Here is a 16,848-nt window from a genome sequence, read left to right as displayed (position 1 = left end):
GCCATTAGCGCGCTCGAACGCGTTAGTAAACCTTAAACCTCGAACGAGTGGAGCTGAAAATCAATTTTAGGAAAGGAAGAAAGTGCGACGTTACCGCGATGAGCAATCGGTCCCGAGTCATTAGAAAACCATTCGTACCGTGAAACTGTTTTCGAAATTCCACTGTACACGTTAAACACTGAGCTCAATTAAATCCTTCAATTAATCGTGCGTCCTAGAAAAAGAATGTTCGCGGTATATCGTTTACAGCGTGTTTTATTTTTTGGTCGAAGTACCCAGAGGATCGTTATCGGGGAAAGTTTCGTTTGTTCAGCGTGCAAGTGCTCGTGCGCCGATGATTTTCGTAGAAATCGTATATTTATGATTCTAATTGTCTGGCTAAATGAGTGTTCTCCTTTCCTCTCGCAGTTCGAATTATCGCTGGTTACATTTGTAACGTTCGTCGAGCACGTGTATAATAAATCTTCGCGTTCAACACGTTGGCAAGACGCGAGAGAGACTTACTACTACTAGCCGTTGTTACGAGGGATTTTTCATCATTTCCGAGAAGCCGAGGTGAACACTGTGTCGAAACGAGCTTGATTTTAATGGCGGCCGAGGCGAGGAGCCGAGCCTGTTTGGCCCCGTAACCGCGACAGAATATTCCCCGATGGTATCGGCTGACGGATAAATGGGATCCCCGTGGAAACATAATCCGACCGGGTAATGTTTAATGTATTAAAGGATCGATCCGTACACGGTGTGGATCGGTGATTCGAGTAATCCCATTGTCTCACGGAAGACACGTGAGATGGAGAGGGAACCCGCAGCGGCGCTGCCGACACGACGAGAAGCCGTGTAGATGAATAAAGTCCTCATAATTGGCTCAAAGTGTTCTCTCGACATTTTCACTTTCCGGAGATCGTTGCCCTGATAATAGAGAAGGAAACTCTAAAACACCGTCCCTCATCTTTCTTTTCTCTCCCTAACCAATCAATCAGTAATCACAACAAATTTCCTACAAACTGCAGGTTCACAAAGATGTTTTTCAACGAACCCTCCTTTGATTGTTGAATAATTCTAGATTAACTATTTCCCACTGAACATGGATGTGATTTTCAAATGAAGTGTAGGGATTTTAATAACAAATTCCTAGACACCATATCCCACACAAACAAGATTCATAAAGTTACTTATCTCACACAACTCTATAATTGTTGGATAACCGTAGGCTAATAAGTTCTTGTGAGTTCAATCTTAGAAAAAATGAGATTGCTGTCAGACGGACTCGAACCCGTGCTCCTAAGATTCATCGAGACGTGCCTTAACCACCATAGCTGCGGAGTCATGAGGTTTTCCTCCTTCTCCGAAAGTATCTTAAATAGTCTGAAAATTCTAATCCGAAAATAAATACAAAAACAAGAGGAAAGTGATTCTACATTAAAGCATACATCAGAAATTACTCATATTCGATTTGACGATGCGTTCGAACCGGTAATCGTCGCGTCGCACGCGAGGGTACGGCAGAACGGGGACGAGTATAAATTCAATTAAACGTCGCGTTAAGAGATCTAATTAGGGTGTGGGTATCACTCGGCGTGGAATTAATGCCGCATAAAATTATGGTAATCGGCGACAATAACGCTGCCCGCGCCTAGGATCTCACGTGCGAAAGCTCCGGTCGGTCTCGATCGGCACCGTGAAAACTTAATCGCGCGTGTGGGATAATATCTCGAGGCCGACCCACGTGGACTCGAGGAGAACTGGGCCGACACGGGCCTTGATAGTGTCACGGGTTAAATAATGACGCTAATCGCGGTCGATCCAACCTATCAATCGTCCTAACGCGACACATTGAACCTATCTCAACGGCTGCGCGACTGGAACGAGCTAGTTCCCAGCGTCATTGTTCAACCGGCAGAAAGAATAATTCGGTCACAAATTGAATAACAGATTCTACTTCTTTATAACGACGCGCGTGCGGCTACAGGGTTGTCGCAAGAATGAAAGCAGGAGGGACGTGACGTTCACCGGTCACAATGCGAAGCGAATTATCATACTAATGATAACAGGTGTCGTGATTAGTTCCGCCGCGCATAAATATCGGCGCAATCCGTTTTCCGACTGAATAATTCCCCGATCGACATTGAAAATCGATCGACGACAGGAAACCGGTGCGTTCGAACACGACGGAACGCGAAACTGCGAAACCGAAAGAATGCCGGCCAAGTTTCTCCGGTCGTAAATCAGGTCGGCATGTGCCTCGATACGATCAGAACTATGAAGCTCATCACGCGATCCTCGTGTTTCAACATGTTTGAAGAGAGAAGGATCATCTCTGGCCTGATTTTTCTGCGGGAGATAATCGACAGGCATGGTTCTATGATCGGCTTCGTTCGATTCTTTTTGTGCTTAAATGGGATTATAGAAACAATAAGAAACGACGGTCTCGATATTTCGCTGTTTCAATAGATCTTCCGATGAATTCTTGATCTTCGATCGATGCAACGGGATTCGGGCTACAAAGACGGGTCACTGAATTGCGAACCTTTCTACGTAAATCGAACGTAGACAGCTTAAAACGAAAATAAAGCAGAAACTTTAGAGACAATAACGTTCCTTTCTACGATAGGCTGGTACAAAAGGGATTTGTAATTAGCGAAAGCAATCGGGAAACCAGGAACACCGTTCTGAAAAGTGTAACCAATGAACAATCGCTCCAGGCATTGTCCTCGGATCGACCGGCGCATAATTCAAATGTCGCGGATGGGATCTACCGGGTTCATTATCGGAAGAAACGAGCAACGAAAAGAACGGTGGGCACGGTACGCTCGCGAGCAACGAGCGCAACAGATACAGTGCCTATCATGGGCCGGTCGGCACGTAGTTCCAATCAAAACTGCTTTCTCCCGTGGCCCGGAGGTTGGCATTACTGACCCCGGCGGCGCGTTCCGGAGATTGATTGCCTTATCGATAATTAGCCTGGCACGACGAGCGTGCCGGACCTTTGTCTCTCTGAGTCTCTGCGCCGCCCTCGGTCGAACTCGAATCGAGTCGCGAAGAAATCGGAGGTTCGGAAAATTCGGTAGGAGACCGGGGACAGAAGTTCTCGGAGTAAATTATTCTTATAATTACATTATACAATAGTATATTATAATTTAGTACGTTAAAGTGCATATTTCATTGCACTATATAGTCATATGTCTGAATAGAAAGGAAACAAAATAGCGTTGCGTTGTCCATTGTTTTCGGCCACGCGAAGAGATCACGTTATTCCATCGTCCATCTTTCATCAGCAGTATTCGCGACGACCATTAGCTTCGATCTATTTTCCACGTTTTCTCTAAATCGGAACTATCTAGCCTCGCCATTCGAAACCTGTCCCGATGCAATAGCACAGGAATTTTCATGCTCGCGAAACGGATCGAACGACGATCAACCGTAGACGAGTTTGCTAGCATCTAGCGAGACTGGTAGCGACCAGGATAGAGCCAGTTTCAGCGTCTTCCGATGATGGAAAGCGAAACGAAGGCAAGGCGGACGAACTCTGACCAAATTAGGAGCTGGCCGCTCTGGCAGCTCGGCGCAGAAAATTCAGTGAAAACCGTGCCTGGCAGCTCTACCTTGCCTTTCGAGAAAACCGGAGAAACTTGGCGATCGATCGCTTCGAAACGAAGATTGAAACGTCGAACGCAACAGATCGCGATACAATCTCCGCTTCCATGTTTTCTTCAGACCAGCAATATTAACCAATCAGCCGTTTTTGACGAGTATACTCTTCACGAAGAAGTGGCAAGGTTTCGCGTTGCGACGAGTACGCTCGTCAAAGACAGCTACAACTTACTTTCTGCGACAGATTTCAGGTATTTCTCAAAGAGGTCACAACAGCCAACCGGTTAAACGAATTTCAACACGAGAGTATCACTTAAACGATCATTACTCAACTGAGACGTCGCGATAACGTAAACAACGCCGGTCTTCCGTAATACCGCGTGAAATGTCTTCGTTTGCTTCCGATTACCGCGCGATAAACACGTTTCAACGACGATCACGATGAAAGAGAGGCTTCAAGATGAAAAATCGGAATGAAATACCGAGGGGAATCGATTGTAGATAACGCGTCGGACGTGTGAATCGCGGATTACCGCGGTATCGCAGGCGACGACGCGAGCAAAACGAAAACCGAGCGGGGGAGGGCGGAGAGGCTGAAGAAGAAAGGGCGGGAGAAAGGAACGGACGCGTGCAGGAGGGGCCTCAGCGGAGCTTTAAGAGGCGCACAAAAGGGCCGAGGCGAGGGAAAAAAAATAAAAAGGGTCGGCGACGCGCGTACGGCGCATAACTCGCGAATAACGCGCCGTTTCATACGGGCGTACGTGAGCGAGCCGCGTGCGAATGCATTTCGCGGGAGCGGGCCTTAAGTCGTCCCGTGACTTTAAGCCGCCTTCACACGACGATACACGTATCGGGATTATATTCCAACGACTATTCGTTTTTCCGTTGAAAACATAGTCGAACCTCGATAACTCGAAGTTCTAAAACTATCGAAGTTTCTTCGTTCGAAGCATAAACACTGTAACACGAACAATTTGTTACTCGCCAATTGAGAAGGCAGACCTTTACAAGTAGAAATTTCTATATAATTGTATCACAGGTCAAGTTCACACGTCGAAGCGTTTTCAACTTTCAGAAACACTTGACCAGTTTCCTGATATTCCGTGTATCAAAGATTTCTGCTGTTCATTTCGTGAAACTCACTGTTTTGATGAATAAGTGACTCATAGTATAGTTCTTCTATCATCACTCTCGAATATTCGTAATCCGTACACTGTGAAAACAGCCTAACGCCAAGGAACGCGCTCGTTAAAGCCTCGTACAGAATCGAGCTGCACGATCCTCTCGTTTCTCCTCGCACGCGGGGATGTTCGACGAAGAACCCCGCGACGGTGCTCCGTCCTCATTCAATATCGTTCAATTAAAAACTCGTAAAGTTTTCTTTGATGCCCGGCGTGGCCGGGTACACCGGGATCGCGATCCGCGTCCGAGATCGCCCGCCCTTTCGCCCCGGATAATCCCCCGTGGAATTACGAACGATTTCGCGTGATGCGAGCAATTTCCCTCGCCGGCGAGCCACGCGATAAAAAGAACACCTCCTTCTGCTCCTCCTCCTAGCGGCGTTCTTGCTGAAATCCCGCGGCAATTTAGATATCACGAGAAAAGCGGAATAGCCGCGCGGAAGATCGCCATGGTTCGAAGAACCGCCCCGGACTGCGCGCGCGTTTCGTTCGGTTTCTTGCGACGTAACGGACCCCGCGGATCGGTTCTTTCGATAATCAGCTCGAATTTAATAATGTTTCATAGAATTCTATTGATATTTAGCGTCGTGTTTCGCGGCGGGTATTACCGCGTTTCTTGCTGGTATACGGGATACCGCGAGGAAAGCGCAATAATGGCGCTCGGGAAGAGTCGTTGTTGGCTTCGAAGAATCGCACTCGTGTGCACTACGCCGATTTCTTGCGGACGCCGGATATATATCGGGTCTTTTAATAATGCATTTCATAATCGAATAAAAAAAGCTTGCGCCGGTTTCTTGCTGAAATTACGCGGTAATTTAGTGTCGCGAGAGAAGTGGCGTAATGGTGGCGGCGGCGCGGATTGATCGGGTCTGTGTAAGTACCGTTCGGTCCGATTTCTTCTTCCACCGGGAATGAATCCGTTTAATAATCGGCTAATTGAAGCCTAATTGATACGCGGTAAAAAGGAAAAACACTTCCTGTCGGCGGGATTACTCGCGCCGAGCGAAAGGAGAAAAGAGGATCGGACTCCTTTTCGCGTGGCGGATCGCTCGAAAACTCGTTTCGCTCGATTCGATAACCGTGGGAGATAAAAATCGCTCGACAGTCGTAACCAATCGTTTTATTCCCGACGGTAACGAACCGTTTCGCGGGTGAAAGACGAATACGCACCGTTCCCCGGTTAATTAAGACCGTTTCCATGCCTATCAACCGCTGCAGGCGTTCGAATTTACACGGAAGTTGTCAAAAAATCTTACGGACAGCGGTTATTTATGGTTTTCGGTAATTGAACGTTAGATTTTAATTGAGAAACTCGCGATATAAGATCGGAAAACGTGCGAGCTAAGAGATGGAGTGAATGTAGGGCAACGGATGTTCCATTGCATCGGGATTTGTTTATTTTCGTCGGACGCGGCTATTTTGGTGCGTATCGAAACTAATGTTGAATGATCGTTAATTAATTATCTATCGGTAATAATAAATAAGTACAGAAAATGCGAGAAAATAGCATCAGTCGCCCAAAGAAACGACTACCACCTGGGTAACTTGAAATGAACGAATTAACAACGATCGACGTTTATGCACAGCGAACGCGTTGAAGATTAATCGACGCTTCGTCTACGGGTCTGATATTGTCGTTGCGAAATAAATCGGTCGTCGCCGAAAAGCAGAAACTCCGCGAACCGAGTCCGTCGATGAAAAACAGAGCACGTTCGAAAGAATTGATATGATTAGCGGGCCGCGCGCGTCGCGGTTCCATTGTGGCTCGCCGTGATCTTGAACGGGCCAGTGAAAGCATAACATTAGAGACGCGCTACTTATTTTTCCGCGAAAACCGGGACAACGCGGCGGGAAAAGAAACGAAAAGAGAGGAGGATAACAAAAAAAAAAGAAAAGAACAAAGGAGAAATGGGCAACTTCGTCCTCCGCCATTATGATGCAAATGAAGAGCGAATTCAACGCGGAATTTCGCGGCCTTGATTCCTTCTTTTCCGTGATTCAACGCCGCGCCGCGCCGCCCAGTTCGTTAGAATGTGCCGATTTCTTCGGTCCGGCCTGGGAAAATATCTTGCCGCGCGAATTCCCTCGGCCACCGCGCGATCCAGGCCAGTTTCGTTCGCGAGAACGAATTAACCCGAACGCACGCGTTAATTGGGTAATTAACGGGGTCCGTGGCGTAACTCGCGAGAATTGTCTTTCATCGAAGCGGCCACTGTGGACGACGCTCGGCGAATATTCCTCGGCGCGTTGCATTTCTTGCATGTAAATTTTGTTCGAAGACGTTTGTACGGACACGCGGAAAAGCGACGACTTGTAGCGGAAGAAACAGTATTTTAACAAATTCTACGTATAAATAAGCAAGCAGGGGCATATTTTAATAATAAGAAACACTGTTTGGAGGCTACCCAATGAAATCAAGCAACAGTCTTTTTAAAATTCGAATGAATTTGAGAAGAATAATCAAAAGTGTGTCATTCGATTCCGTATTCTAAGGTCGCGAATCGGTTTCACTGTCATTCTCTCATCGAGCTTCGTTAGTCCCCATTATCTTACTCTCAGCGAAGACCAGCTCCTTTCAGCCTAACATCAATACCAACAAACATGCGAACGCACGACAGGTTTGTCAAAGCACCAATAGAATAAAGCAACCTCAGTGGCCTAGGGGTTAATTCGAGCCCGCGAAAGTCGGAACTTGGCGCTCGTTTAGAACGTAGCTACGATTCGCAGAGCAGTCCACGTCCGATCCAATTTAAGCCTAATATTTCAAGCATAATTTATGCGCGGCCTATTGTGCGCGCCGACCAGCACAGTTGAAGTTCGCCTCTAATTTCGCGTGGCTAATAGATCCCGGTGCCTATTAACAGGCCTGGACGACCGAGCGAGCGAGACCGATAAAACGTAAATTCAGTTTGCGCCGCGCACCCGCGTGGGATGAGGTCAGCCGACAAAAGGAAAGCGCGGCCGGCTCTTTTCTCCACCTGATAAGACCGTTTCCTCGGCTACAAAGAGCCGGGCTAACAATGAGGTATGCCGGTTACGCAACGGACACCGTGTGCGTGTGTACCGCCGATTGTGCAACGCGACACGGCTTAGCAAACAGTTCCCGAAAGCTTACAAACGGCCCCTGCTCGTTATTGTTTAACAATCAGCTGAAACTCCGCTCGACGGGAACAGGAAATCGACCGGCGAACCGACGCGTGTCGGTGATTTCGGTTTTGGTGTCGCGAGTATATCGAACAAGTGGACACGCTGACGCGGCAGTTCATCGCTCCGTCGCAAATTAGCCGAATCGAGCGAAATTTTTAGTGGTTCAGGATTGTGGGTCTTTGTATTTGACTATAGAGAAAGTGATTTGTTTGTAATGGAGATATTGATGATTGATGGATCGTGTATTAGCTACTTCACGCAATTTTTTAAACTGTAACACTAGAACTGAGTCCATAGGATTCATTTCTCCCTTCTTGTTATTATTGGGAATATGGGTCGGTAGAAATCTCAACAACGTAGCTCCTGCAGTTTCTATAAAAAGCTAATGAAAAGTCGCGTCCACTGCTCGGTAGTCGTAGCGTTAAATAATCAATGTTCCGCGAGTCGCTTAAGCGAGAGAACGAAAATTTCACGGACCTTGTCTTCTCGAGGAAATCGGACAACGAATCGCGCGAATTTAAAAGAGATCCATGATTATACGGGAAATCGTGTTCAATTTGACGTGGAACGGATAAAGCGTCATTATCGTTATGCAACTAATCGTCTGAATGCGCCGGGGAACGACTCGTCGACATCGCCGATACAAAAAGAAGAATCGTTTTTTATTGAACCAAAGAGAAGCATCTAGTCCCCATTTAATCGTGGTTACGCAATGAAACGCGTTTAAAGGGGCGACGTCGGGGCGAGGCCTTATCGTCGGAGTCGTCGCTTCTTATCGCTCGGGGGGCATTAAAGCGACAGCGGCACGAGGCGACGGGGCTGATCGTTTATTTTATTGCGCCCGTGGGTCCCCCTGCTTTCCATATTTTAACGCGGCTCCGGTATTACGACTGCCATGAACTTTTTCGAGCCCAAGTGTTTTCTACTCGTAGACTATCAAAAGAAATTCGAATGGAGTCCGTGGCGCGGGTTAAACGACGTCGAACTTGGGCCTGACTATTTTCGATTCGGAGCGGACAGGGACGGTGGACGCTGTTAATGATGCGGGTACACTGGGTATATCAGGTAAGATGGGTATTAAAGTGCTCGAAATTCTGTGAGGTAAATAATTTTTTCCCGTTCGAGTTTCAGCTGGAACTTTCATTCCTCGAAATAATTTCAGTGGTTCTCAGATTGTCACGTTTCGATTCTGTTCGGCCCCTTCATCCTTTTCATTCTCCAGTTATCGCATTTCCAATTTATTTAGCTTCTTAATTTTCTAATTTGTCTTAAAATTCTTTAATTCTCCAAGTTACCGTGCTTCTAATTTCGTTGGTTTCTTGATCTTCGAATTTTTGAAATGTTTTCAGCCTAGACTTATGACAATTCAGGCTTTTTCAGTTTTCTGATTTTTAAATACACCTTTCGTAAGTTACGAGTTTCAGTGAAGTTTTCTACTTGTTCTGAGAATCTCCTAATCGTTCGCGTTCGTAATGAGCGAGGGACACAATGTTTAGCGAACATGTTTCGAACGCGTTAGGAATAATCGGGAAGATCTTCGGCCTCGACAAAAGCGAAATATAATTTATTCAAAGAGGGAACATAGGGAAAATCCTGGAGCTCGGCCAGCACACGCATGAATTAACAAAGACACGTTTAATTAAGGAGTCGGCACCGCGCGCTGCGGCTGTTGTTACGCACCGTTCGCGCGTCGCCTAGTCTTTAAAAGCCTTCGAAGCCTTAAGGCGACTTCTAATTATTCACTTTCTCCGGTGAAACGGCCGAGATTTGCGAGCTCGCGTCTCGCCCGACGGAATTTCGACTGTTGGTTCCGATCGTCAGATGACAATGGAGCTAGCGAGTCTTCCGGGTCGCTAATCGGTTCCGCGGAATTCAGAGGACTCGGTTTGTTGCTAGCAGTTTGAAAAATTGACTTCGAGAATGACGTCCGTGTACAACGCCAGCTCTGATACCATTCTCGGCAACTCTCTTTTCGTCAATTAACTATCACCTTTTTCTACTTTCTAAAATTAGAGATGCCGTATGAAAAACATCGAAAAACCTACGTCGTCGATAGATCACTATAATTCACATAACGACGAATGAAAACTTTGAAATTTGAAAGAGTCCAGTGAAACTAGTGATTCATTTTAATTTGTCGTTTTCTATTTTCTCGGATCAAAGATTGCAATGAGGCCTATCGAAAAATGTAAATAATCGACAGATTACGATGAGATCTTGAATGGAGAAAGAATAAATCGAAAGAGTCGAATGAAAGCGAGAATCGATTCGTAGCTCGATGAATTTTCGGCGATAATGAATAGCTACCAGCTCCGATCGGATTGATGAACGCGCCTATTAGATCTAATGGACGCCGCTCGCGTCCGGAATTGGCACGAAGAACGTGTCCGATAGCCGGTATTAATATTCTGTCGGTATTTAAGTACTCGGGATCGATCATCTGACGCGGTGAGCGTCGCTAGCCAGAAGAATCCGGTAGCTAGACGCGCTGCGCCGATAACGGTTTTTATCGGGAAGATAATTCGATGATTTATAGACCTTTCAGTGGGAGAACATTATTTTTATCTTCCCCGTATTACGTACACGTCGCAGGCTGCAGTTTCGATGTGTGCACAGGAACGACGTCTGTTTGCGCTCGCAATTAACAGAGCACACCGAGTCTCTGATTATGTCATTTGTAATTGTCACGGTGCGAACTGCGTCTTACGTCGGCGAAAAGTCATTCAAATTATCGACCTTGAGAATACATCGAACAATTCGAAGACTTAGCGATTGTTACGTGTAACATTAAACGCTCCTCTCTAATATTACTTCATGTTTCTATTTTATTTCCTTCGAGAACTTTTTGAAGGTAAAAATATTCGATTATTCCTGACGAACTCAGTATAGAGATGGAAAGAAAATAAAACATATATCTGAAATGATTCGCAGAGAAGCGAAAGATGATGGAAAACGTGTTGTATGACATGAGCAAATCGAATTACTATATTTCAGTCAATGAAACGATGATTATTTGCAAACATTTTTATATCGTAAATAATGCTACCTAATGCGGTGACATTCGGTAAGATAAACGTGCAATAATAATGAGACGATTCGATGAAATAATTTGTGATAGAATATCTTTTTCATTCTGCGTATTTTGCTACGTGAAATCGTGCAGCATTTAATGTGTTAATGTCGATTCTACGAAAATTCTAACTACAGTTCTTGCATATATCAAGTGTTCCCGAGGTATCGTGGGACAAGCGACTCCCAACCGGAAGAGGAATCCCCATTCTTAGCGGCGCTAAAGAAAAACTCGCGGAAGGCCAGTCACAGCTGTCATAGAAAATCAAGGGAGAGTCTGTTGATCGAGGCCAAACACGGTCATCCATGAAACCGCTTTCTATTTGTGCGTTTCTCGCGGGCCGGCGGGCTCGCGTCTCGAAAGAACGCCGCGGGATTCGATAATCGATCGTTTAAATTCGCGTTTACATTCGATTTCCGCGTAGACTCGCGCGCGTGAGAGAATCCTTATTCCTCGGATGTGATCGACGGTGGCTGCAACCCGATACATTCGCGAGCGGATCGTCGATCGTTCGCGTAACGATCGTTCGACGAGCAGCACGCGATTTTTATCGGTTTCCATGATTCACCGATGATTTATTAATACCTGGAAACAACTTCTACAATTTTGTAGCTTCAATTTTCTATAATTTCTGTAATCCTTATTGCCGTGTTTCGCGTTAATTAACCGTTGAACCGTTTTCAAGTGATCTTAAATAGGAGAATAATGAAAAAGAAGAGCAATAAAGTACCGTAAACAGGGTATTACGAATCAATGGGTTTTCATTCGATCAAATCAAACGGGAATACAACAAACATAGAAGAAAATCAGGCAATATAGATTAAATCGAATGCAGTTCCAGCTTCGATATCGTCATAATAGAATCATCCGTGGAGAAACTCGACTCCAATCTTCGCGCGAGAGAGGCCGTTCGACTGATAAAAGTCCGAGGTCCAGTTTACCGAATGATATTTCATAAATTGGAAAGTTCTTCGTTGCAAAGGCGAATTAATCGAAACCGTGAAACTCGCGAGCCGCCGCCGGGAAGCGACGCTAAAGGCTCCGGTAATCTCAGCCGGCGATTCAAAGGCGTCCATTAACAAGCGTGATTTCTCTAATTCCGCCGTTAACGAAGACGACCGGCGAGGAAGAAATCGTCCCGATAACGCGGAATGGGGAGGGAGCAGATTAAACGAAACGAACGCCGGTCAGCGTCGCGCGATTAATACGAATCGCCCGTTTCCAATGATCCCGCCGAGGAAACCTAGCCACCGATCCTCGGGGAACGGCGAGGCGAGAGATCAACGATTCGTTTGTCGATCCCCGCGAGCCGCCGCGGAAAAATCGGATACGAGACGCGTTAAGGATCGCGGATACGTCGCTCGCGGGAGAAAGTTTAGAAAGGAACGAGATCCGTTCGCGGTCGTAAATATAAAACAAGGAAAAAACCGGACGGATCGACGCGGCCAACCACGTTTTGCATTTTACAAGTCACGTTTCGCGAGTACGTTACCGTCAAATCGAATGAAACCGACGAAAATCGATCCCCGACGGAAAGGAGCGGGGTGGAGTGAACAAGGCGGGAGAAGGGCGAAAGAATCGAGGATCGAAAGAATAAAGGTTCGACGTTCGGCGGGAACGGTCGACGATATTCGTCTCCGGACGTTGACGGCGCAGGGCGCGCGGTTTTATCCTCGCTTTCTCGATAATGAGAAAATTGCGCGGGGTTCGATCGATCTTGTAACACGATCGGGCCGATCGTAGAGTGCGATAACGCGCACGCCGCACGCCCCCCTGGAGCCATCGGAACGGAAGTGATCGATGGCCCCGACGTACCGTTTCCGATCTGCACCTCCGATCGTTCTCTCGATCGCGCTTCCGCGCCTGGCCCCTCTAGTTTCAGGCGATGCGATGTTGCGGCCAGGATACGCGAATACGTGGATCGCAAAGGTGGAAAGGGGATACGGGGGCAACGAAAGAGATCCACGATCCACGACGGCTTCCCGATTCATTAATTTCCGCTTACCTTCGTCCGGTTCAGCGGGTTCGAGAAGTCCCAGCCCGGGGCGACGAACAAATATCCGCATTTTGAAATCTTCCTCGTTGCCTGTAACAGAAGGTTCCGTGGTCAGAGTGATATTGTGATGGAGACGAGAAAATAGAGGTTCGAGAGATTCAAAATATGACGGGAGGTTCTTAAAGTTAATCATTTCGTGATGGAATTGGTAGAATGCAGCGGAAGAACGTAGAATTTAAATATGCCTTTGGACTTTGGAGAAGGTTCGATAAATGAAGGAATTCAATGAAATTAATACTCGATGTAATATAGAAATTAAACAACCAAGAACACGTGAGCAGAAAGCTACAAAATCGACGGCAAGATGGAATAAATAGATCAGTGATTGATGATGATTCTTCGAGTTTAACCGATTCCACCGTGGATCTCCATTGATCCACAGCACTTTAATTCAATCCCGGTGTCTTTCGATCAACCCGCAACAGTCCTCCTAATCCGGGATTGCCGAAAACAACAAGCTTTGATGAAAAAAGTTACGGCGGCTGCATTCCACGCGAAACTCGCAGCCACTATCAACCACGAAAAGCAATCTACCAGATGAACGAGACACGACCCTTCCCCTCTGCCCCCGGTCGCCGGCTAATCAAACTTTCCGACAACGCCGCCACGCCGGGTCCTCTTCAAACTCTATTATTATGTTTGAAGGCAGATTTAGGGGCTGGCGGTGGAAGAAAAGCTGCCGGCGCGAGGGAAACAGAAGCCATTCAGGTGGAGAGCGAAGTCACGTGAGCAGCCAGGTACACGCGTATCATGGTGGAATCTTAAATTGGTCATTCATAACTAGCTAACTAAGGAAAATGCTAACCAGAGAACATTTTTTCACCTTCGAGTCATGTCTGTTCCTTCTTTGAAACTATTCACAGGTATATATGTTTTCTCTTAACACTAGATCTACCAGACAAGTCAAAATAACCCATTTCTGATTCCCTCTTTTTGCAATTATTGAAGATATAACATGATTTTCTGAGAAATTATCAAAGAAATTGGTTTGGCAATACGCAAACACAATTATAAATCAATAGAAATCTCAAAAATCCAATTCAACTGCTCGGTAGTTTTAGTGTTAACGAGAAGAAAGAAGAGAACTGTGTATCGATCTCTTGGTATTCCGGTAACTAAATTATTCGTTCGCAACGTTATATTCAAAGACGTTGTGTCCAAAGACGGTTTATCATTGCATCCCAGCGAATGTCTGAATTTATGTTTCAGTTTCTTACAAAAGCGTTTTCAGCGTTACGGTAATCGTAAACTAGAAATTTTCAAATGGGTCGTTTTGACCTGGTAGTTTCAGTGTCAAGCCTCCTGCACACGTTGGAACACGTTGCAACGCACGCGCGCTGTAAACGAGAGTGCAGGAAAGGGTGGAATTATGGTTGCAGCAGTAAACTTGGTCGCTCGATGGGCCGGACGTGCGGGGAATTTAAGGTTTCCGGTAATGGCAGCGCTAGGGAGTCGATAAATAACGCTAAAACCGGTCGATCACCGAGGAAACTCGCGTCAATCGTGTACCTCGGTGGAACATTCACGTTCCGTGAATAAAATTTCGTCTCGTTGCATTCGTATGGACCGAACGACGGCCATTTACGAATTTTCCGCTTCCACGCCTCGCGTTCCCGACGCAGCGAGCATTTTTACGTTCCCCCGAGGAAACAGTGGCGTACACGGGATCGGTTTTCCTTAGAAATATGTTAATGGAGTTCTCGGTACTCCTTCTACATCGCATTATTCCCTTGGGTGCACGCGGAAATCGTTTCCGTGGACGGGAAAGCGAACGACGGCGCCTTCAGACACTTTATTGTTATTATTTTTAATGAACACGACGCTGGTAATATTTCCAAGGTGTAGAGAGATGAGGAGTGCAATTTGGGGTATTGTCGTAAAGTCGCGTGCGCATTTTCATGGAAAAATGGAACAATATAGCGCAGACATGAGATTGAGAAACAAGTTGTCTTGTGTGCGTCACGCTAAACCCCATACATTAAACTTTTAGTTCTCAGGAGTAAGAAACAGTTTCATATTTTAGTGATACTTTCACTAGCCTTGTACAAGAGCATACATTAACCGTTAAGTATGATATATCGAGGTAACTTCAATTGAAAACGTTGCATAATTAACGAGATCGGAAGCTTTAAGCTGCCAGTCGGACTTCGTTCGGAGTATCCGAGTATTTGAAGCAGTCAGGTGTACTTTCCAAATATTTGAAAAGAAACCGATATCTGGTCGCGGAACAAAACGATCCCGCGGCAGATACTGGCGCGTCACTTTCGCTCGTTACGAAAGCTGCATCCGCGGCTGCCGACTCCGAAGGAACGAGCTACACGCGGGCAGAACGCGTCCACGGTTTTTATCTCGGTCGTCGCTGCGGTTAGCGGCCGAAATGTTTGCGTTTCCTCAAACCCAAGTGCCACGATATTCGTTCCCCGAATTTCTTATTTCTAAACCACGAAACAACGCAGAAATACTCGGGGAATGGAGATTTCGAGCGTAAAACAAGCCAATTTCAGATGTCCTAGCAATGTTGAAATTTTCAAAGAAACCCACAAGCTTTTTTGAAAAGTTTTTCACTAAACTGCTTCATTAATGTTCATTCTAAAGTACAAATCAAACAAGATATCGTGACTCGTCTGACGAAACACATATCAGATAATATGCTTGTTCAATAATTCCATCGTCGAACAGCTGGCATCGCGCACCGAAGTTCGCGACGCGTCCAGGCCAGATTCGTGCGTTCGACAGCCGAACAGAGAATTTCACCAGCGGCATTATGATGCTCGTCGACCTAGATTTCGGGGTAATTAATGCCGCGCTCGCGCTCGCGCGTGCGACCAGCGGAACATAATTAGAATGCGTCCGAGGAGCGACAGCGTCGTAATCTGAATTTCATTTCGAGCCGAGTGTCGCGGCGCGTTCCCGTTTAACGGCCGAGCGCGCTCGATACACTTTTGTATTTTTATATTTTTGCTCGAACGACGTTAGAAACTGCGACGACGCTTTCGTCCGACGAAGTGGGTTTCTAATTTTCTGATGGGAAATCTCGTGAATTCGATCTCTGTCCAATGGACCGATGAAATCTCCATTCCAGACCGGCGGAACCTCGTTCGTGTATCGCGCGTATTAGACGTCATATTTATGATAACGCAGGCGCCAGATAAGAGTACGCTATTTACGATTCATTCGCCACTTTCGATCGCGTTTTAATCGCGGTCTACGCCTCTCGTTATCCGCTGGAATTTCTTCCACGCTACTTTCTACGAGTTACTGGATCGATGGTCGAAATTGCGCGTTTCGAACGGGGACTGATAAATGCGAGCGTAAAGGAAAGTCGTTGAATATTCCAGTTACCGTCCACTATCAGTGAGAGAATGATAGAAATATTCATTCCATTACCCATGTATTTGCCACTTTAATCTTTGTTCTTCGATACGCTAGCGCGTTACTCTGTACAGTAGCGATAGGAGGTCCTAGAAGCTTTAACCTGTCGATCAACAAGAATTATAGTAACATTCATCTAAAATATACACCGATATATGCACTCTCTAAAAACGACTATAATAGTTACTCAGATTCACGTGCGATTAAAATCAACCAAAATCAATAACATAATTCATTTCTACCCTCGCTAAAACGCGTTTCTCGACTCCCCACGAGTGCATATTAAAGAATAACAAATGCGAAAAGTTTTCTGGTGAAATTTATGGAGACTCGATCTCCGAGTCAACGTCAACAGAGACTTTCTGTCGAGCACTTTCGTCGGCGAAAGGAGAAAAAAAGCGAAACGAAAAAAGGAAGAAGGGGGAGTCGAT

The 16,848-nt window shown here is 46.1% G+C and overlaps 1 protein-coding gene across 7 annotated transcripts in view; it reads right to left on the bottom strand.

The window, feature by feature from the left end:
• osp (myosin phosphatase Rho interacting protein outspread) overlaps positions 1-16,848 on the bottom strand; it is a 227,667-nt gene that overhangs the window by 160,182 nt on the left and 50,637 nt on the right. For all 7 annotated transcript variants that reach the window (XM_031984785.2, XM_031984786.2, XM_076371818.1 and 4 more), the window contains exon 2: positions 12,995-13,075. In XM_031984785.2, the coding sequence (XP_031840645.1) occupies positions 12,995-13,075 (81 nt within the window). The remainder of the gene's footprint in view (positions 1-12,994; positions 13,076-16,848) is intronic.

The sequence above is a fragment of the Nomia melanderi genome, chromosome 11, assembly GCF_051020985.1.
Source record: "Nomia melanderi isolate GNS246 chromosome 11, iyNomMela1, whole genome shotgun sequence".
NCBI lineage: Eukaryota > Metazoa > Arthropoda > Insecta > Hymenoptera > Halictidae > Nomia > Nomia melanderi.
The sequence above is the reverse complement of the archived record's forward strand: the minus strand, read 5'-3'. Positions and strand labels throughout refer to the sequence as shown.